Source organism: Echiichthys vipera, assembly GCF_963691815.1.
Source record: "Echiichthys vipera genome assembly, chromosome: 13".
Classification (NCBI taxonomy): domain Eukaryota; kingdom Metazoa; phylum Chordata; class Actinopteri; order Perciformes; family Trachinidae; genus Echiichthys; species Echiichthys vipera.
This window is the reverse complement of record NC_139838.1, coordinates 25,333,553-25,354,923: the sequence shown is the minus strand read 5'-3', so window position 1 is coordinate 25,354,923 and position 21,371 is coordinate 25,333,553. Positions and strand designations below refer to the sequence as shown.

Sequence of the window (21,371 nt, the reverse complement as noted above, 5' to 3'; positions counted from 1 at the left end):
CAGATGAGAATAATGGTTCCAGGTCACAACAAATAAGCACCCGATACATACATTTTCTCTAGACTGCTTCCTTTACCTTATGTGAGTCTCTATGGTGTCGCAGACTTTGCAGAATGTCTTCAGAAAGTGCCCTGGCAGCCTCATACCCTCGAGCCAAGCTCCGCCCGTCCTTTTCCAGGGTCAGTAGGAGCTGCTCAGGAACGTCTCTGGGTCGGGGTTTCAGCAGCTCTTCGGCAGCCTCCACTTCCTTGTTGACCGCGGGCTCCAAGTCACGCAATTCAAAGTCCAGAGTCTGAGAAACAGATTAGGGAAAGAAAACAAAAGTTCTCTTCATGCTGCTCAGTAGGAGAGTAATCCTTAAATCAGCTTTTTTTTTGCACAACTGAAACTGCAAATAATTAATTGATTGTGGCTGGTGTCATATTAACACAACAGCAGATCTCTATCAGGTAAATTCGCATTCATTCACCTCAGTCTGTCTGATGATGTCATCCAAGGCGATGAGGCTGCGGCCAACCGACTGCTGTTGCTGCTGTTTGAGTCGGACCTCAACGTGTCTTATCATGGAAACCAGGCCTAAAATTTGCTGGTCATGCTCCAAACACTGCTGACGCATCAAAGACGACTGTGGGAATAGAAAAAATATAAATAAACATAATAACAAAGAAGAGACTTCTCGAGAAATTGATATCCTTGCCAAATTAGATGCTGCTTGTTACCTTTCCAGTCTTGGATGGCGTCCCTTCTCTGTTCACCACAGTTTCTCTACTCTCAGTGGCTGTATCGGACTCAGGGACTCCAGGTGATTCAGACCCAGTTGAAGTATCTTCTGGGAGCAAAGGTGCTGATTCTTGAGACTCAAGATGTTGCTGTTGTTGTTTTAAAGATTTGGATTCCTGAACATTGGTACTACCTACATTTGGTGGTTGGTGCTTTTTCTTCTTTTTGCCCTTCCCTGGTGTTTTATCTGGTTGTGCACCAGGATCCGTAGCTTGAGCTGCAGGTTGGATGTCTTGTCTGCATGTGGCAGCCTTGTGCACAATGTCAATGGATTCACCGGCATTTCTGGTTTCTGAATGTGATTCTTCTTTCTCAACAGATGTAATCCCTGTCAACGGTCCCTCAACGTAAGATTCTGTTTTTTTTGACGGAAGTAAATACGCGGGACTTTGTTGGCTGGTCTCAGCTCCTGTAACGTTAATTACAGAGGTCTCCACCTTATTTGCCATATCACCAACTGAAGATCTGATGAGATCACTGGCTGACAGATCGTCGGCTTGTCTTCTCTGCTCCTGAGTGGAAGCTGAGTTATCTGAATCCGGTTTCGTCGCTGCAGAATTTGAGGTACTTTCCGTTGTTGTCACTTCAGAATCCACTCTTTCATCAGTCCTTAACTTCTCAGTCTCAATCTCAGCCACTTTTGAACTCTTGAACTTCTTGTTCTTCTTTTTTCGTTTACTTTGCTGAGTGTCTTTAGGCTGGACTGTTGGAGCGGTCTCATTGTCTTTTTGTGTGTCCTCCTTTTCAAAACTCCTGTTCTCCTCTCTCTGATTTGAGGAAACCTCCAATAGTTTGGCCTCCATGTCCTTGACAGGAAGTTCTGCCACTGTTTTGTCTTCGTTGACCCCGGTCGATTTAATCGTGTCTTCTTTGACACTCGTGTCTTCCTCACTTTCTTTTGGTGAACCACTGGGTTTCACTCCCTTAGCCTTAGCTGGCAGAGTTTGGTCCTTTAAAGTCATGCCTTGACTCTCCTTCTTCCCGACCTCCTTGCGCAGAGCCTGCAGCTCCTCGGCCGCCTGCTTCTCACTCACCCCTTTTTCAAACACCTTTTTAAGAATGCTCTTTTTGGCTTTCAGTATCAAGGCTGCTTTCTCATCGTTTGGTACAGTAGACTTCTGAGGGAAACCCTGCTCCTTCATCTTCTTTACCTCCTGACTACCTGGTTGTTCTGGTTGCTGAGAGACAGAAGCCCTCTCTTCGACTTTCTCTTCTTGCTCCTCCCTTTCCATCCCCTCTCTCTTATCACCCTCTTCCGTATCCTTCAACACCATCATTTCTATTGCAACCCTTTCTGGCTCAGCTGTACGTTCTGTCAATTCCAGAGTGGCTTGAACTGTTTCCTGTCCTTGTTTTACCAAATCACTTTCAGCCTCAATTTTCCTGTCAATTTTTGCTTCACTCCCTCCATTGTGAGGCCCTGGGGAAGCTGCCTGATCATAAATCGGTGATTTCTCGTATTTTTCTTGTGATGCAAGCTCATCGGTGACTACCACAATGGCCTCAGGCTGCCCGTCAATATGTTCATCCACTCGATCAACTTGAGATGGTGGTTTTATCTCTGGAGGGTGTGTTTCTCTCTCTGCTTCTTTATCCTTTCCATTCTTTTTATTCTTCCTCTTTTTCTTGCTTTTGCTCTCTGTCTCTTTGGAGGAAGAGGTCAATGCACCAGTGCTAGATACGATCTCCATCTTTAGAGGTTTCGCTTTCTCCCCTCTTATACCCTTCTCATCTACAGTATCTTCTCTCTGTATTGGAACGTCACTCTTTCTATATTCCATACTAGCTTCACCTTCTCTGTCATCTCTAATCTCTGCTGCCACAAAATCTGTCAGTTTTCCATCTTCTGAATCAAGCTGAACCACTGATGTGCTCTCATTACTGGGTCTACACTCCTTTTTCCCAACCTTCACAGGTTCACCATCTGACTTTAAAGCAACGGCTCCTTTTCTGACCACTTCCTGTGAATCTTTGTCAATATCGTAGTCGTGTGCCTGAATGGATTCTTCAACAGAATCTCTGTAAATGTCCACCTTTTGTTTATCATCAGTCTCACTCACACCTATTTGCGATTTCTCATCAACCTTCTGCTGCTCTGATTTATTGATGTTTTTCTGTGGTAGGATCTCTTCTATGGTTTCCTGAATTCTTTTCTCAACATTAGTAGCAAACTTACACAAGAGGTCTATGGATTGGTCCGGCTCAATTAAAGCCTTTTCTTCCACTGACACTTCAATTGTGTCCTCTTCTGTAGTAGGGTCATAAAACAGTGACTGATCTGATACCAACGATGTCAATGTCTTTCCATCGTCCTGTGTTATTCTTAAACCTTTCTTTGTAAGTGGAGAACTTGAAAGCACCTCAGTGTTTACGTCTGACCAGTTTGCTGGACTGTCTGGGCTTGAGACTGACATTGTAATAGCAGGGCTGTATGTACCACTTGATGAGGCAACAGGTGTAGCGCTACCTTCATCGCCCTCCATCTCCACGGAAGCTAATTTCCCCTGGACCTCTAAAGCTACTTCACTGGAGATCAGTCCTTTTGCAATGGCATCATTGAGAGTTGAGACTTGTTGTCCAGTGGCTGGATCAACGAAGCCTCCTCTCAAAAACTGGTTGGTAGCTATTACCCTGACCATATCATCTTCAATTAAACCTCTTTCACAGGCTTCAGAGAGGGGGAGCCTTTCTCCAGTCTTGATATCAATGATCCCTCCACTGTCTGCCTGGCTTTGAAGCAGCCTCAAAGCTGGAACTGGGTCAACTTTCTTTGATGCAACGGCCTCAGGAAGGGTCAAGTTGTCTCCTGTTTGCTCATCGTGAACACCTCTAAATGGTTTAACCTCCAAGAAGCGTTTGCCTGTGTCAATATCTATCTTACCCTGATTTACTAGCTCCGAATAAGGCACAATGCGTGCAGTTTCAGGGTCAAGCGGTCCTTGTGCTACAGTAGAAGAAGCCATGAATTCACTGGCAATCTTCTCATCCAGAAGACCCCTAGAAACAGCCTCTGTCAATGTCAGTTTACATCCAGATTTAGGGTCTAAAATGGCTCCTGTCGATGCCTGGAAAACAACAGCTTCTGGGTGGGATGAAGGGCTGACTTTTCCTTGGTAGATCCACTCTAGTTCTTCCAGCCCTGGAGCAATGGACCGATCCACTAGTCCTCTATCTACAGCATCAAGAACCGAGTGCCTCATCCCTGAAGCATGGTGTATTATACCACCCTCAGCCACCTGCCTTGCCAACACCTGATAAGCCTCCTCAGACCTAATCAACCCTTTCTGAATTGCTTGCTCCAGAGGAACTGGAGACTTGAGTTCTGGATCAATAAGACCTTCCATCTGTAGCTGTAAACTAGCTTTAGTGAGGGCTGATGCTGAATCTGTATCTTTTCCTTTGTAAGCCTTCTCTAGTGCCACCAGCTCTTCTCTTTGACCCTCCTCAATCAGTCCCAGGTTTGCTGCTAGAGTGACAGAGACTTTCATGTCCCTACGTAGGTCAATAATCCCCCCAGATGCCACCTGGGCTTCTAGAAGTCGAGCAGCAGTGTTGGGATCTATCAACCCTGCCTGAGCTGCGTCCCTTACCCCACAGATCTGCCTTTTCTCTACATCTACGACCCCTGCAAGGGTTTTATCTGACTGCAAGACACTCCACATTAGATCTTCATCTAGCAAACCCTCCTGCATAACATCCTCCATGCTAAGTGACTCACCACTACTGGCGTCTAGGAAACCCCCAAACAGACCTGCCTGAGCCATTAATTTAACTGCTGTGTGGCCAGGGATGACACCCTGGGCAACTGCCTCATCTGGGAGCAACTTTTCCCCTTCCTCTGTCATCAGACCTCCCTGTTTGAGCTCTAGGACTAACTTTGCCAATTCAGCATCCTCCGTTTCCTTCTCCCCTGCTGATTCAAGGATATCAATCTGAGGTTTGGCATTCTTTGAGTCAGTCTCTGGCATAGGTACATTTTGTTTGACCTTTTCTGATTCAGTCAGGGAATGCTTTATAACGTTCATATCATCAGATTGTGTTGATTTAACATCCTCATTTGTTTTTACTCCCTGTGGGATTGGTTCTTTCAACAATTCGAGAGGTGATGTAGCTGTTTTTCTATCTACTGTTGTACTTTTAGTCTCCTGACCACCACTATCCCTGGGTTTGGATTTCACTGCTGCCAGCTCATTTGGACCTTCAAGATTTTTGTCTGAAGCCATTAAACTTTCATGATCGGATATTCCTTTCTTTTGACCTTTTACTTTTGCATCTTTATCCACACCAATTTCATTCTTTGCTGCAGAGGCTAAACCCCTCTCTACAGTTACTGATGGTATTTGCAGCAATGTGTTATCATTTTCTCCATCATACCTTTCTTTTAGACTGCCTGTACCATTCACCTCAAATTCTTTGCTTGGTGCGACTTCATTGGAACTTTCTTCTTGAACTTCAGTTCCTTTGTCAATCACTCCTTTATCTGCCAAACTCAACAGCAGACAGGACAGCTCCCCTTTCTCATCTGTGGTTATCCTGCTTATTGGCTCAAGTTCACTTTCATTTACAGAGTCTCCGGCAACCAGGTCAGCGGCTTTGACCAACTCCAACAACTCATTGTCTAGCAGCACCAATCGTTTTCCAGAATGAGCATCCACATAACTGTGAGTCATGAGGTGAAACAGTAGCTTGTGTTTTGCTTGTTCTTCAGGAGCTATTCCATGTGTTGGTGTAGCATCCCAGACAAGGTCTGAGGGAGATGATGAAGGTGATGGAGAAGATGGAGGCGAAGAGGAGCTAGTAGAACCCCAGCTCAAGCGGTTTAGACATGGGGTACCTGACTGGTTCATGCTGGAAAGAACATCTGGGATGTTGATGCCTTTGAGAAAATGGACCACACTGGGCTCAAGAGCTTTTTCAGCAGCCTGATTTAGGGGCAGCACCTGGAGGGTTTCTGGGTTGTACAAAGCCCCAATGGCATGTCGTTGCTTTAGGATATTCCTTGATAGTTCTACCGAGACCACTCCTTGTTGAAGAGCCTCAACAATGGGCATGAGTTCTCCTGATTCAGGCCAAAGTATTCCCATGAAAGCCCAAAGAGACTCAAGGACCAACAGAGCCAAACGAGGAGAGAGAAGATCCCTGCGAATACTCTCCTCCAAATACAGCCGTTCTCCGCTGAAGGGGTCTAGAATTCCCCCATTTTTCAGCTGTCGTGCTAACATGGCACAGGCTAGTTCCTGGTCCATGAACCCATGACGAACAGCCTCATCAACTGTCAACCTGTGACCAGACCGTGGGTCAGCAATACCACCGGCAAAGAGCTGAGCTTCAAGAAGTCGTACAGTGACTTTCCGATCAATCAGACCTTCCTGGACCGCACGGAATATGCCAACTTTTCTTCCGGAGCGGAGGCAGACAGTTCCTCCAGGTTGCTGTTTGACGGGGAGGAGAAGGAGACCAGAGTCATCGTCAAGGACACAGCGCTGTTGTAGCTCATGTATGTTTAATTTTTCAGCTGTGTTTGGATCGATCAGCTCTCTATGTTGTTGCCTTGACTGGAGTTTGGTGAGGATTCTTGGTGTCAAAAGTCTCATGACATCTGCTTGCTCCAAACTCATAATTTTTCCCATTGAGTTTCTCAGGCCTCCAGAGTTCATCTGGAGTTCTAAAATGCGAAGTCCCACATCCTCTCTGATGAGCCCAAACTCCATAGCTTTGGCTACTGGCAGCACATCTTTAGACTTAGTATTTTCCACCAAAAGCAAGGCAGTCTCTAGCTCAGAAAGTGACTGTCTGGTACGGGTGTCAATTAGGCCTTGAGCGAGACCTTGCTCCAGTGAAAGATTGAGAGGGGAGTCAGGCTGAAGGAGCCCACCCATAATGAGCTGGGCCTCCAGTAGTACGTGGCAGGTGTCCTGGTCAATAAGACCATGTTGGGCTGCTTTGAACACTGGGAATGTTTCCACTGTTCCCAGGTCAATTACTCCAGCAATGGCCATTTTGTTCTACAAAAATAAAGAAAAGAAAAGTTCCAGTTGACATCCATTCTGGTAACATAAAGACCAATGTGGTATTGCACTTTGAGATGGTAACTGAATAATGTTATGTTGCCATATCATTATTATTATTATTATTATTACATTACACTATTATAGCATGTTATGGTAAGAATCAGAAAAAGAAGAAAACCCAGAACCCGCAGCCAAAAAACATAAAAAACGCATATAAGTTAAAAAAAACTATACATTGTTTTTTGTTGGCATACTTATGGATACATAAAATTAGGAATATGAATTTTTTCCCCACATGTTTCCATAACTTTTATATTAAAAAGGCATTTTAATACGTACCACCACTACTATTCTAAAACAAGCGCTAAGCATGCAACAAAGCAACTAGTAGTAAAAGCAGAAACGTCTCAGATAAAGGTAAGCAGAGACACATAAAATAACACAGAAGTATTCAGAAGAAGAAGAGGAGAATAAAATGTCTAACAGAAAAAATCTTGCATGCAACGGTAAGAGAGAAAGCGAGCACTACTTACCGTACGGGCTCGTCCCGTGGAACACACTAATGGGCCAGATTATGGCTCGGCAGAGCGAGGCGCGACAGGTGAGAAGCCGATTGTTAGCATTCTGCATGCCACTCTTCATTCTGACTCCTAACACTGCACTGACACTAAGTCCTCCTGCTGACCTGACTGGTACAGGCTCAGGAAGTCTAACTATGACACCTTTTAACAGAAACTGACAAAGGCTGAATTATCATCTCATCTCATCTCCATCCGCTTATCCGGGATCGGGTCATATGGCAATTTATCATAATACATACTATTTCAAAGGTACGTTAACCTCTTGCACCGAATGCATATACTATTGTTTTTCAATATACAATGTATCACATAAGATTGTAACTATTTATTATCATTGGCAAGGCACTGTGACAGTATTGTCTTGTGGTTTCCTCTTAAACTAACTGAGCAGTAAACTGATCTGAAGATTTAGTGTATTTATAAATGCTATAATTGCTTTTTTCCATCTCTCATACTGACTCCTGGCTCAGATCTTGGATGTCCACAAGTCTCCTCTGGCTGCTGTTAGTGGTTTTCAAGCAAAATGCTGGTTTAAAGTTTCACACATTAATCGTATGCATTAGAACAAACACAAACGTTCTCATTCACACACAAACTCTTGTGATCTGGACACAACATGCTCAAATGGTGACGTTTCTTTTGCATAGCTGGCCTCTGGTGCACGTACACTCTAAACCTCTACAAGTTTTTTTTTTTAGTCACACAAAAGTTCCCAGTAAAAACATACAACATTCACATAGGAATCAATTATGAGCTGCAGCTGTCAGGACATAAGAATTATCATCAAGGATCGCTTGAAACCTGAAAATCTCACACACATTCAGTCCTTTTTCGACCAATGTAACGTAATGCATTTGTCAGGAGTGGAACCATTTAATGACCAAGTGAGAGCTGTGTGTCCCATTGGTCGTCATGTGTGCATGTGTTCACGTGTACATGGGGTAAACATGATGCAGGGTCAAAACAAATACTGGAATGTAGAGTTTTTACTTTATGCAGTGGTATTTTTGTACCGATACATAAAGAAAGATAACATGAGGCTATTCTGTAGCTACAACAATGAAAGTTGTGTGTGAAGTTGCATCTAAATTCTAACAAAAATGATAATTTACAAGGATGGATCTACAAAAAGCGGAGCTCTACAGCTTCCATCTAACTGCTAGCATGACTCGGGCAGCGCTGCTCTAGTGCGGCACCACTAAGGCCATGTGTTAACCATGTTAGCAGTTCAGCAGATGGGTTGTCTGATGATAATGACAATGATGATGAAGGTGGGGATTAATGAAATGACTGCAGGCTTTTAGAAGAACAACGTGAGGGTGGAACACTTCATGCTGAGGCCCAATTCAGACGGTGTCATCCAGTGAACTCTTCTCTGGTTTCACTACAAACTGGGCTGCAGAAGTGTCTTATGATAAAGACTACAGCATCTTTTAGACTTATGCATTATTTTTCTGTTTGTAACTTTTCCTTGAGTGACCAAAACAAAGTGTAAATGTTATTTTAAGATCATCTGAACACACGTCTGAAAAGGGTCTGTGATCAAGTCAATGAGTGAGACTTGTCAATCAACAGTGGTGATGTTTGTCAAAAATGCACTCTGTGAACACACAACATGCTCTACAACCACACACACACTCACTCACAAACTCACACACTCACACACTCTTTGCTGACCCAAACACACGCTTTAGCTCGCAAGCATATTCAGACTCAAAGCAACATTTTTCAAAATTACATTTTGAAACCTCGCAAAACCCGAAAAACACATGTTGGTCACAAATCGGCAGCGTCCCCTCTCCACCTGGGGCCGTCCCTCTAACCAATATACCTTTCTTTCCTCCTCTTTGGCCAGTTGCTGCTCCAGCTGCTGCAGCTGCTGGGTGGAGCTATCACACAGCTGGTTGTAGGTGGCCGTCAGCTCGTCCAGCTGAGCCTCTACGTGAGCACGCTCCTCTGGGGACAACCTGCAGAGGACGGGCGGGGTTTATGTGTTTAATGGGTGTCTGAGTGTGTGATCCCAACATGTAGGTTTACTACAGTGGCTTTGATGTATGTTTCGTTAAAACTAACAAACAACTAACAAAACAACAACAACTAACACTGACAAAATGGTTTGAGGTTGGAGATCTTTTCGTTCTCTACTGTTGTTTTTCCAGAATGTTAACAGTCACTGTGGTGACCTCTAGGATAATCGCCGTCTCGTGAAAATTTAAAACCACAAACAAGAGACTTTGACTGATCGGAGGATGGATGGTTTTCCTCCAATGGTATCAACCCAAAAACTGATGCAACTATGAGAAATAGTAGATCATGAAAATGGCTACTTCCAACATTATGTTCCCTGACTTTATATATGCTCTGTGATAAATTCTAGGACAATATGTGTAGTGCATGCGTGAATGTGTGTGTCCGTGAAGCTGATCTAAACTTACTTGCTGGCCTGTTTTGAAAGCAGGAAGACCTGCGTGCTCCTTATGGCTTCAGCCACGTCCTCTTTCTTGGCTGCCAGCTGCTCACTGATGGCCTTTAGAAGAACAACCATGCATAATGTGTTTATTACAGTAAAACCACCATAAACCACTGTTTCATTAAACTGTAAATGACTGATCAACCATCACCTTTTATGACCATTTACAGTTATATATAAACGGTACTGAACAAACCACCCACTGGACTACTTGACTGTAAAATAGTGTGTAAGACCAGAACATAATAGATTTCCTTTGTACCTGTTGAGCAGCAAGTGATGACTCGGCGTTGGGGCCCCCAGTCCGTCCCTGGAGGCCTTTGACCCAGCCCAGCAGGTCAGAAACCTGGCCCACCCTGGCTTGCTTCTCTTCCTCCACCTCTTTCTGCAAAGATTGACATAAAATATGAATCTATTTACCTTGTTTGGGATATCATTTGACATTAAGTGCTGAAGCTACAGTGCTTTGAAGCTACAGTGATTCAAATCTAACCACAGATTTCAAGACACAGAGTGAAATACAGTGAAATAAACCTCTTCTTCTTCTAGTCTTCTCAGTGCGTCGCTGATGTACTTCACATGCTGCGTTGTCAAAGTGACCAAGGCTGTGTAGCGTGTGCGCAAGTCCATGAACTGAAGAGAAACACCAAGAAACAAGACATCAGTGATGGACTGCATGAGAATCAATTATCTTTACATTCAAAAACGTAGTAGTTACTGTATATTAATCGAAGCAGAACACCAGGCACTCTCTGTACTCACCTCCTGAGTGATGGCGTCAGAGGAAGAGTGCATCCTCCTCCTCTTGACAGGGGACTTGTGTGTGGATTCTACGAAGGCTCTGTAGGTCATCAGCTGCAGTTCGTAATCCTACAGAATACAGACGTGAGTAGGAACAAATGTAGCCGTGCAATCACGATACCAGAGGGACTATTTTGGAGTTTTGACATTTGTCAAACACATTTAAACATGTATTCTTGACTGTTTGTCTCTTACCTTCACTGAGGTGCAGTACTGTTTGGAGTGAGTCTGGCACTCGTCTAGTTTGGCCTGATTCTGCTCAATCTCAGCTACTAATGCCTGAAAAATGGAGTCAGACGAAAAGAAAGCAAATCATTCATCTCAGGCTGTCAGATGCATTTACTGTAGTTTCTCTCTGTTTCTTTCTCTCTGTTGTTTTCTCATCTCATCTCATCTTCAGCCTCTTATCCGGGGTCGGGTCTCGGGGGCAGCAGTTTTAGCAGGGGACCCCAAACTTCCCTTTCCCGGGCCACATTAACCAGCTCTAACTGGGGGATCCTGAGGCGTTCCCAGGCCAGTGTGGAGATATAATCTCTCCACCTGGTCCTGGGTCTTGTGAGCCAAAGTTTTAATTTGGGGACTTCTTCCAAAATAAAAGGACGCGTTTTTTGCAAAGATAAGTCCATATACGAGAATGCGTTGTGCCAGTTTAAGTTTCCTCACATCCTTAGATCTCCCCAGAATTATTAAAAGTGAGTCCGCTTCTATCTGAACAGTGAACACATCATCAGTAACCTTGTTTCTTGGGACAGAGAACGTAGCTGTGAGCTCTGAGTCACATTTTCCACAAAAAGGAGCGACCTCTCTTAATGTTTTATGTCATTTCTCTCTGGAATAATGTCGTCTGTGTACATTTGATGTAAACCAACATTTTTATCACAAGTGGACTCCATCATTCCTACGATTCATTGCAAAGCATTTTATCATTGTCCTTCCTGGTAACCGGCCATCAAAGCTCCATGAAATCAGTGTCACTAACCGTCTGCTGGGCCAGTTGTTCAGACAGCGCTTTGCTGTCCGTCTGTCCGGGTTGTGTGTTTTCTTGTCTCTCCGTCGTTTCTTCGATCCAGTTGATCAGAGCAGAGTGACCGTCTCTGTACTGCTGCAGGGCCGAGCCCAGAGCTTCCAGATCGCTTCGTCTGCAACAACACAGGAAGGTTTATGCCAGCGCACGCACATGAGAACATCAGTAGACTCACTCTCACTCTGTTATTTAAACACATTGATTACGGTTCTCAAAAATGGATACTTCAATACTTTTCTTTCTTTTTTCTTTTTGCTGTGATAATTCTTTTTGTACTGGTATTGTATCGAAGTTTAAAATTCTGGTATCATGACATCCTTAGCATTAATCCTCCTCTCCTCTCTTTTCCACCCCGTCCTGCTCACCGTGTCTCCATCTGTCTCTTGACTCCGCTCCACCTCTCTGCCATCTGATTGGCTGTCTCCTGGTAGCGCTCCAGCTCGGGGCTGCGGTCCGGGTGGAGCCTGCTGAGCTGAGACCCCGCCTCTTTGGCCCGATCCACCTCCGACTTCAGAGACTGGAAGACGCCCTCCTGCTCGACAAGCTCGCCCTGCCACTTCTGGAGAGAGGGAGAGAAAACAGAACGGATGCAGAACGTTACAGAGCTGCACCGCATGAGCGATGAGAAGAGTTCATGCAACAGTGTGTCTCATACCCCTAGCTGATCTCTGAGGTTTTGAATTGACGTTGTGTCAGCAGGAACGATATCCTCTTCACTTAGTCTGCTCTCGTTCTTCCTGACCTGGCTCTCCGCTTCATCCAGGCCACGCATCAGGACGTCCACCGTTTTTAACCTGCCGAGGTAAAAGGTAAAGAAACATTTTGTAAGTGAAAGACTTTTGTATATTCTTGAATGACAGCAGGAGAAAAAGAAGCGCTCACTTTTCAAGGTAGGCGGTCGAGAGGTTGTGCAGTTTGTCCGTCTTCTCCACAGCCTGGTTGAGTTCAGACCGGAGGACGGGAACGCTGGAGGACGTCGGCTTCTCCTCGAAGAAACTGACGCAGCGCCGAGACACGTCACCCAAACCCGAGCGCAGGGCGTCCAGCTCAGACTGCAGCTTCTGGGCAAGAATGTGAGTCAAAGAGTAAAGATGAAGAGCAAAATGAGGGGTAAAGTAATGTCCTACTGACCCAACTGTGACTCATAAACCTCTGTTGCCCCTTGTCTTAAGCACAAACTAATCAATCTCCTTGGGGTGCAGCTTTTTTCATCACGTCTTTATAGTTTTTTTTGTTTCCACAAAAACAAAATTAAGAAACATTAACTGACACAACTCAATATCAACGTCATAAAGAGGAGTTATTGCCCGTAACAACCAGAAGAGGGGGCTCAAACTGACCTCCTGCTCTGCTATCTGGACAGCGGTGTCAGCAGTGTCCCCTGACAGCCGGCTGGGAGGCGGCGTTTGAATTCCCCTCATCAGTCTCTGCTCGGCCTCGTTTAGACGAAGGGTGATGTTCTGCAGCTCCGACAGGTACGAGCGAGAGACCGACTCGTCCTTCTCCACTGGAGAGAGAGAGAGAGAGAGAGGTGAGAAGACAGAGGTTATTTTGGGCACGAGCAGAAACACCGCAGCCGTTCACTTTTACAACACAGTAGAAGGATACGTGTACTTGCTGTACGTACTTTACTGGTAATATAAGTGTTTAGGAGGTCTCACCGGTCTCCATGTTGAGCAGCAGGTCCCCGCAGTGCTGCTGGGCCTGCTGAACGTCCTTCTCCAGCTCTCGTCTCTCGCCCGCCGTGAACACGGAGCTCTCTTTGCTGTCGGACAGGAAGTCGGCCAACTGGGACTCCAGGTGATCCAGGACCTGCTGACGCTCTGCCGGAGACTGACAACGAACCTGACGGGGGTGAGACGCGACGAGGGCGGAGGTAAGTACGACGGAGCAGGAGAGGAGAGGACAGATTAAAACAGGAAAGAAAGACGCAGAGTCTCACCGTGTCCAGGTTCCATCCAGAGACAGTCCTGATGTCTTTGAGCAGGTAGTGCCACGACACCACACTCTTCATGTTCACATGCAGCTGATGCCACAGAGACATGACCTTCTGGTACAGCTGCTCTGCCCTGTACACACACACACACACACACACACACACACACACACACACATATATATATCCAGAACCAATTTGTGTGTTTGTCCCTCTAAACATTGCCTTAAACGAAACACTGAGCCTGAAGTTATAGGTCCCATATTTAGAGTTAAAGGTCCCATATTTAGAGTTAAAGGTCCCATATCTAGAGTTAAAGGTCCCATATTTAGAGTTAAAGGTCCCATATTTAGAGTTAAAGGTCCCATATTTAGAGTTAAAGGTCCCTAATTAAGAGTTATAGGTCCCATATTTAGAGTTAAAGGTCCCTTATTTAGAGTTAAAGGTCCCGTATTTAGAGTAATGGTCCCATATTTAGAGTTAAAGGTCCATATTTAGAGTTAAAGGTCCCATAGTTAGAGTTAAAGGTCCCATATTTAGAGTTAAAGGTCCCATATTTAGAGTTAAAGGTCCCATATTTAGAGTTGAAGGTCCCATATTTAGAGTTAAAGGTCCCATATTTAGAGTTATAGGTCCCATATTTAGAGTTATAGGTCCCATAGTTAGAGTTAAAGGTCCATATTTAGAGTTAAAGGTCCCATATTTAGAGTTAAAGGTCCCATATTTAGAGTTATAGGTCCCATATCTAGAGTTAAAGGTCCCATATTTAGAGTTAAAGGTCCCATATTTAGAGTTAAAGGTCCATATTTAGAGTGAAAGGTCCCATATTTAGAGTTAAAGGTCCATATTTAGAGTTAAAGGTCCATATTTAGAGTCAAAGGTCCCATATTTAGAGTTAAAGGTCCCATATTTAGAGTTAAAGGTCCCATATTTAGAGTTAAAGGTCCCATATTTAGAGTCAAAGGTCCCATATTTAGAGTTAAAGGTCCATATTTAGAGTTAAAGGTCCCATATTTAGAGTTAAAGGTCCCATATTTAGAGATAAAGGTCCCATATTTAGAGTTAAAGGTCCATATTTAGAGTTAAAGGTCCATATTTAGAGTTAAAGGTCCCATATTTAGAGTTAAAGGTCCCATATTTAGAGTGAAAGGTCCCATATTTAGAGTTAAAGGTCCATATTTAGAGTTAAAGGTCCCATATTTAGAGTGAAAGGTCCCATATTTAGAGTTAAAGGTCCCATATTTAGAGTTAAAGGTCCCATAGTTAGAGTTAAAGGTCCATATTTAGAGTTAAAGGTCCCATATTTAGAGTTAAAGGTCCCATATTTAGAGTTAAAGGTCCATATTTAGAGTTAAAGGTCCCATATTTAGAGTTAAAGGTCCCATATTTAGAGTTAAAGGTCCCATATTTAGAGTTAAAGGTCCATATTTAGAGTTAAAGGTCCCATAGTTAGAGTTAAAGGTCCCATATTTAGAGTTAAAGGTCCATATTTAGAGTTAAAGGTCCCATATTTAGAGTTAAAGGTCCATATTTAGAGTTATAGGTCCATAGTTAGAGTTAAAGGTCCCATATTTAGAGTTAAAGGTCCATATTTAGAGTTAAAGGTCCCATATTTAGAGTTATAGGTCCCATATTTAGAGTTAAAGGTCCCATATTTAGAGTTAAAGGTCCCATATTTAGAGTTAAAGGTCCCATATTTAGAGTTAAAGGTCCCATATTTAGAGTTAAAGGTCCCATATTTAGAGTTAAAGGTCCCATATTTAGAGTTATAGGTCCCATATTTAGAGTTAAAGGTCCCATATTTAGAGTTAAAGGTCCCATATTTAGAGTTAAAGGTCCCATATTTAGAGTTAAAGGTCCCATAGTTAGAGTTAAAGGTCCCATAGTTAGAGTTAAAGGTCCTTATTTAGAGTTAAAGGTCCCATATTTAGAGTTATAGGTCCCATATTTAGAGTTAAAGGTCCCATAGTTAGAGTTAAAGGTCCCATAGTTAGAGTTAAAGGTCCTTATTTAGAGTTAAAGGTCCCATATTTAGAGTTATAGGTCCCATAGTTAGAGTTAAAGGTCCCATAGTTAGAGTTAAAGGTCCCATAGTTAGAGTTAAAGGTCCCATATTTAGAGTTAAAGGTCCATATTTAGAGTTAAAGGTCCCATATTTAGAGTTAAAGGTCCCATATTTAGAGTTAAAGGTCCATATTTAGAGTTAAAGGTCCCATAGTTAGAGTTAAAGGTCCATATTTAGAGTTAAAGGTCCATATTTAGAGTTAAAGGTCCCATAGTTAGAGTTAAAGGTCCCATATTTAGAGTTAAAGGTCCATATTTAGAGTTAAAGGTCCATATTTAGAGTTAAAGGTCCCATATTTAGAGTTAAAGGTCCCATATTAGAGTTAAAGGTCCCATATTTAGCAAACGTTCAGGTCCTTACTTGTATTTGTGTTTCTAGTCTATTAAGATCATGTTTAAATGCTTTAATGTTCCAAAAACACAACACTGTCTGTCTGAATATAAGCTTTATCCACCCTCTGTCTGAAACGCTGCTTTAGCGCCTGTCTCTTTAAGAACCCGTCCTGAAAAAAGCCCAGTCTGCTCTGATTGGTCAGCGTTACTGGTTTGCAGCATGTGCACAGTCATTGCAGCCGGGGAATGACACGTGCACACTGTAGCGACACTTTCATATAAAATATATATAAATATATAAAGTATAGTGTGAGATCACAGCCGTATAGATGTCCTGACAGCTTGTGCTTTCATACTTTTGCAGTATTTATATACCGTAGGACCTCAACCTGCTTTATAATGAAAAATTGTACAATTTAAGACCCTAAAACATTTTTTTATATATGTTTTTAGTAAAATAGTCAATTCATGTGTCTATTATTTTTTCTGAAATATTTACAAACCAGTATTTTTTGTAGCCATTGTCGTAGTAGAGTAGAAATAGTCCCCTTTGTCTCACTATTTATTGATCCGTAACCACTTGGGAGCGTAAAACACACACTTCATCACCAACTTAACAACACTGACTGTGCTCCATGTTACGCTTCGAGCGCGTCTCACCTGCTGGCTGTGTCCACGGCCTCCTGGTTCAGAGGTGGGACAGTGAAACACACCGAGGGGACCATGGCCTCGTTCCCTGTCGTACTGATCACCTTCCACTTGGTCCTCTGGGAGTTGTCCTCCAGCACACACTCCTCGCCGCGGGTGATTGTGATCTGAGAGGGGGGGGGGGGGGGGGGTGTGTGCAGGATGGATGTAAAAAAAAAAAAAACGGTTATGGAAAGACAGATGTCGGGAGTGAGGAAGGGAGAAAGGAGGAAGCGATGGAGAGAACGTGACGATGGAAACGTAACGGGTGAAGCGGAGGTTGGATGAAAAAGAGGAGGAAAGCGAGAGAGGAGAGAAGTGAAAGCATGTAACAAAAAAAAGCAACAAACTCATAACGCAACTCAAAATGCAAACATTCATGGATTCCATGAAGTTAGCAGAAGCCCTGAATGATATGACGTCAGAGGCCTTGACACGTGAGCGGTGCCGCGTGGACTGAAAGCTGCTTTGCACCTTTAAACTGAAGACTTTTATTGTGAAAGCAGCAAGTATAGTTTCCAAACTGACCCCTGTGCTGGGTTTTAAAACACCGACGAGGAAAAGATGTGGCCGACACGGTGATTTAACAAAAAACCCAGCACAGGACACAACCAAGAGTTTGGGATTAGTGAATAAACACAAGGCAAAGCAATGACTGTGGGGAAGAGTTTTAGAGCTGCACATTAAAGAAAAAGCTACCACTGTACTGCCCCCCCACCCCCCACCCTCTCTCACCCCTCCCCTGCACACACACACACACATCATCTATACATCAATAATGCAAAGCTGTGCACACACAGTATACATGAAATGTAAATTTGAGCTTAAAGCTGTGGCTTGTTATTGTCTGACTGACTGAATGAGCCTCAGAGGCCCGTGTTTAATTCAGTGCAGTGCAGTTCACTGATCGCCACCTGCCCTTATCAAAGCTGATGCTGTTTCTTGTGTGGTCAGGGTGAAGGTATTAGCATGAGCAACAGGAGACTGAATAAATGGTGGACACACAGAGACGAAACTGTGTTTTTGTGAGTTGTTACCTTGAGTTGAGCATAAAGGGGTGGATGATTACATCAAAGTGTCGGACTCTTTTTACAGTCACTCTTAGAGGGAACATTTGGTAAATTGTACATCCATCTTCTACAACAACTCCTTGGTCATTTTAAAGACATCCAAAATGCTCCCACGCTGTCGATTTAAGGCCCTTTTTTAGCAGATTGAGGCTGAAATGTCAGTTCCCTGTAACATTTTTACAGCTCCTCCTGAACAATTCTCTCACGCACAAAACAAACCGCCGCACACAAACATTACGTAACGTATGAGATCCGTTTTTACAGGGCAACGACGCAGGAATCAGGACATCAGAAAACCTGACATCTCTAAGTGTCATTAATGGCACCTACACACTACCACTTTCAAAGTCATCAGATTTGTGCACACATTACAGAACTACCTGTCTTATAAAGGGTCATCTGGAAGTCATTTTGCATCTGTTTTTACTCATTTTGCATCTTTTTGTGGTGGTTTTACATCTATTTTTAGTCATATTGCATCTTTTTGTGGTGGTTTTGCATCTGTTTTTACTAATTTTGCATCTTTTTGTGGTGGTTTTGCATCTATTTTTACTGATTTTGCATGTTTTTGTGGTGGTTTTACATCTATTTTTAGATATTTTGCATCTTTTTGTGGTGGTTTTGCATCTGTTTTTACTAATTTTGCATCTTTTTTCGGTGGTTTTACATCTATTTTTAGACATTTTGCATCTTTTTGTGGTGGTTTTCATCTGTTTTTACTCATTTTGCATCTTTTTGTGGTGGTTTCGCATCTGTTTTTACTTATTTTGCATCTTTTTGTGGTGGTTTTTCATCTATTTTTAGTCATTTTGCATCTTTTTGCGGTGGTTTTGTCATCTATTTTTGCCAGCAAATACTGTAGAAAACCAGATGAAATGTTTAAATGTGCAGATGCAAAGGTTAATCCATGTTTGGATATCTAAAATAATAACCACATTTTATGCATATTATTCAGATTGGATTAGGCTCCAATTTCCATTCACAATTTTAGTTTGAAAGGTGCACAGACCCAGTTCATACACACCTACTGCTGAACTGATTTTATTCAACCTCACACGTTACATCACTGACAGTGAAACCTGACATCAGCTGATAAGAGAGGGGCAACCAGGGCGGCGCAGTGTGTGTGTGTGCAGTGTACGAGTCTGAGGTGAGAGAGGGAGAATATAGGCAGCTATACCTGAACGTTTGTCTTGCCAGCCCAGCCGACAGACGAGAGGAAGGGAAGAGGAGGAGGAAAAGGAGGAGGAGGAGGGGAAAACAGGTACATGAGGGTATGGAGAGAAAGGAGGAGACACAGGAAAGTGAAGGAGAGAAAGATTACTTTTAGTTCGTCCAGAGGCTTGGTGAATATCAGCACACACACACTGCTTTGTGTCAGCTCTGTGGCAGCGTGCACCTTTCTTTTTTTATTAAGATCAGTGATGCGGTAGACGACCAAACCACATTCCTTCTTCACCTTGGATGCAACACCTCACATACGGTATGCTTCAGTGAACAAACTGACCCTGAATCATCTAACACGGCGAGCTAAATATAGCAGCATAAGGGGCCGCAGTGTGTCCGCGCTGCTGGAGTGCTAGGTGCTGGTTTTCGACTGAGCCTGCGGAGACGATGAGACAGATGTATAATTTACTGGCTTTCAGATCCTCTGAGAGATTTCACTCGTGTCTCTGAGTTATGTTAAAGTGGCACTGAAGGAAATCAAGTCACAAAATAATTTCTTTACCAAGCACATTTCTTAAAATACCATATTAAAGTACAATTTAAAGTTCTTCTTTGACTTGAGTTTCTGTTTTATGATACTTTGTCATTCCAATTTAGAGGGCGGTGCAGTCCATGGGGACGTGACCGAGGAATTGGAGGGTTGCCTGTTCAAGTCCCCGTTCAGACCACGTATAGAGTTTGGACTGGCACTGTTGAGTGGGCCTTGAGCAAGGCACTAACCCCCGACTGCTCAAGGTGCTTTCCCATGGGGCAGTCCCCTCACTCTGACATCTCACTACAGAAAGAATTTCCCTTTTAGGTGCTGATTAAGGAATGTATTTGTTCTTCTTCCTTTAAGATGAATAAAGATACAAATACAACCCATCGTTATTTAAAACATGCGTCGTCCGGATCTCATTTTCAAATGTCCGAGTTGTTAACGACTGCACCAAATAGTAATTTCCACTCTAAATAAAACATGGTTTAATTTCAATAAATGTTCTAATGATCCAATACTTTTCCAAAACTCAAAGATTAGAGAATAAGTGCAAAAAAAACCCCGAACAAAACAAAAGCAACGGATTTCCCTTTGTTGTTTCCTCTCCCATCAATCCGTCATAGCTGTAAGTAGAATTTACAGAGAGATCATTTCTACATAACTATACCGGTACTTTTACTTTTGCACCGTGGCCTCCAAGTGGCTATTTTTGGGCTTTCATAAAGAGTTTTCTGAAGAGAGCGAAGGCAAAGATCTATTGTGAGAACTACATCAGTGATTTGTGTTTATTCAGCTTCCAAACTGAGCTCTGCTATTTGAACACAAGGGAGACGATGGAGCTGTACGAGCGCCGCAGTAGTCCAATCATCAATATGGACCTCCTAGGCCGAGAGAATCATTTGTGTAGATGTACTCATCAATCAAAAGACAATAAAACTCCATTTAACAGCATGGACGAAGGAGCTAAAACAGAGCAAGTGTATGTGGAAACGGGGCTTGGAGAGGAAGTGCAGTGCAGAGAGGAGGTGGTTGGTGGTGAGGGGTAAAACAACAGAGTGGTGAGGAGGTCGAAGGGCTCCTTGTATTCATTGACACAGATATCTGAGAGTGTGGTCAACAGATGTCTAGTATCAGAAGCGTACAGTTACCATTTTCTGAGAGGAAACAAAGTGTATTAAATGATGCGTCCCATACCTCTATCTGTCTGTAGTCGCAGATGGCTTTGATGGGCGTCGTGGCTCCCAGGGTGCTCTCTGCATTACGGGGCCGGAGCTGCACCACCGTCTTGGCTCGGCCCACCAGGCTCGCCACCGTGCTCCGGTACTCAATCAGCTGCTCCTTCTCCTCCTGCAGGACGGAGGAAATCATTCAAACTGCCAATAACTGCATGGTGGAGTTACAGTCCCACCGTAACAGCGGTTTATTTTACAGATTCTTTTCATCAGGTTAAAAGTCTGTCCATCATTCATAAGGCTCTGAGTCACAGTATACGTCACTGGGCTTAGAAAGACTACATAGATTGACAAGTAGAGCCAGGTGCTGATTCAAATACACTGGCTCCTGCACTGTCAACTGTACAGCATAAAGATTCAACAAGACTAAGAGTCTACAGCCATGCTGGAAGCTCTGTGAGACTATGAGCTTAATGCAAAATGTATGCTAGTTATGCCTGTGCATGTTCTCATTTGTCCAGGTCGTCGTTATCCTCAAAGCAATTTCAGTCTAAAGCAACTAGACTTGGTTATTTGTCTAGGAAGACGTTTCACCTCTCATCCAAGAGGCTTCATCAGTTCATGTACGCATCTGACCAGGACCAGGACCAGGACCAGGACCAGGACCAGGACCAGGACCAGGACCAGGCTGGGACTGGTCCAGGTCCAGTCCCAGCCTGGTCCTGGTCCTGGTCCTG

General features: G+C 43.5%; 1 protein-coding gene across 13 annotated transcripts in view; it reads right to left on the bottom strand.

The window, feature by feature from the left end:
- The window catches only part of macf1a (microtubule actin crosslinking factor 1a), a 281,499-nt gene that overhangs the window by 94,337 nt on the left and 165,791 nt on the right, over positions 1-21,371 (bottom strand). For 12 of the 13 annotated variants that reach the window (XM_083925588.1, XM_083925598.1, XM_083925594.1 and 9 more), the window contains 18 exons: positions 20,657-20,809; positions 16,661-16,815; positions 13,610-13,736; positions 13,329-13,512; positions 13,008-13,174; positions 12,550-12,728; positions 12,323-12,461; positions 12,033-12,226; positions 11,623-11,782; positions 10,839-10,922; positions 10,605-10,712; positions 10,377-10,475; positions 10,105-10,227; positions 9,808-9,899; positions 9,204-9,339; positions 720-6,785; positions 470-625; positions 77-292 (listed from right to left, as the gene is read on the bottom strand). In XM_083925588.1, coding sequence (XP_083781714.1) covers positions 77-292; positions 470-625; positions 720-6,785; positions 9,204-9,339; positions 9,808-9,899; positions 10,105-10,227; positions 10,377-10,475; positions 10,605-10,712; positions 10,839-10,922; positions 11,623-11,782; positions 12,033-12,226; positions 12,323-12,461; positions 12,550-12,728; positions 13,008-13,174; positions 13,329-13,512; positions 13,610-13,736; positions 16,661-16,815; positions 20,657-20,809 — 8,538 coding nt within the window. The remainder of the gene's footprint in view (positions 1-76; positions 293-469; positions 626-719; positions 6,786-9,203; positions 9,340-9,807; positions 9,900-10,104; positions 10,228-10,376; positions 10,476-10,604; positions 10,713-10,838; positions 10,923-11,622; positions 11,783-12,032; positions 12,227-12,322; positions 12,462-12,549; positions 12,729-13,007; positions 13,175-13,328; positions 13,513-13,609; positions 13,737-16,660; positions 16,816-20,656; positions 20,810-21,371) is intronic. The other variant, XM_083925591.1, reaches the window with a different exon arrangement.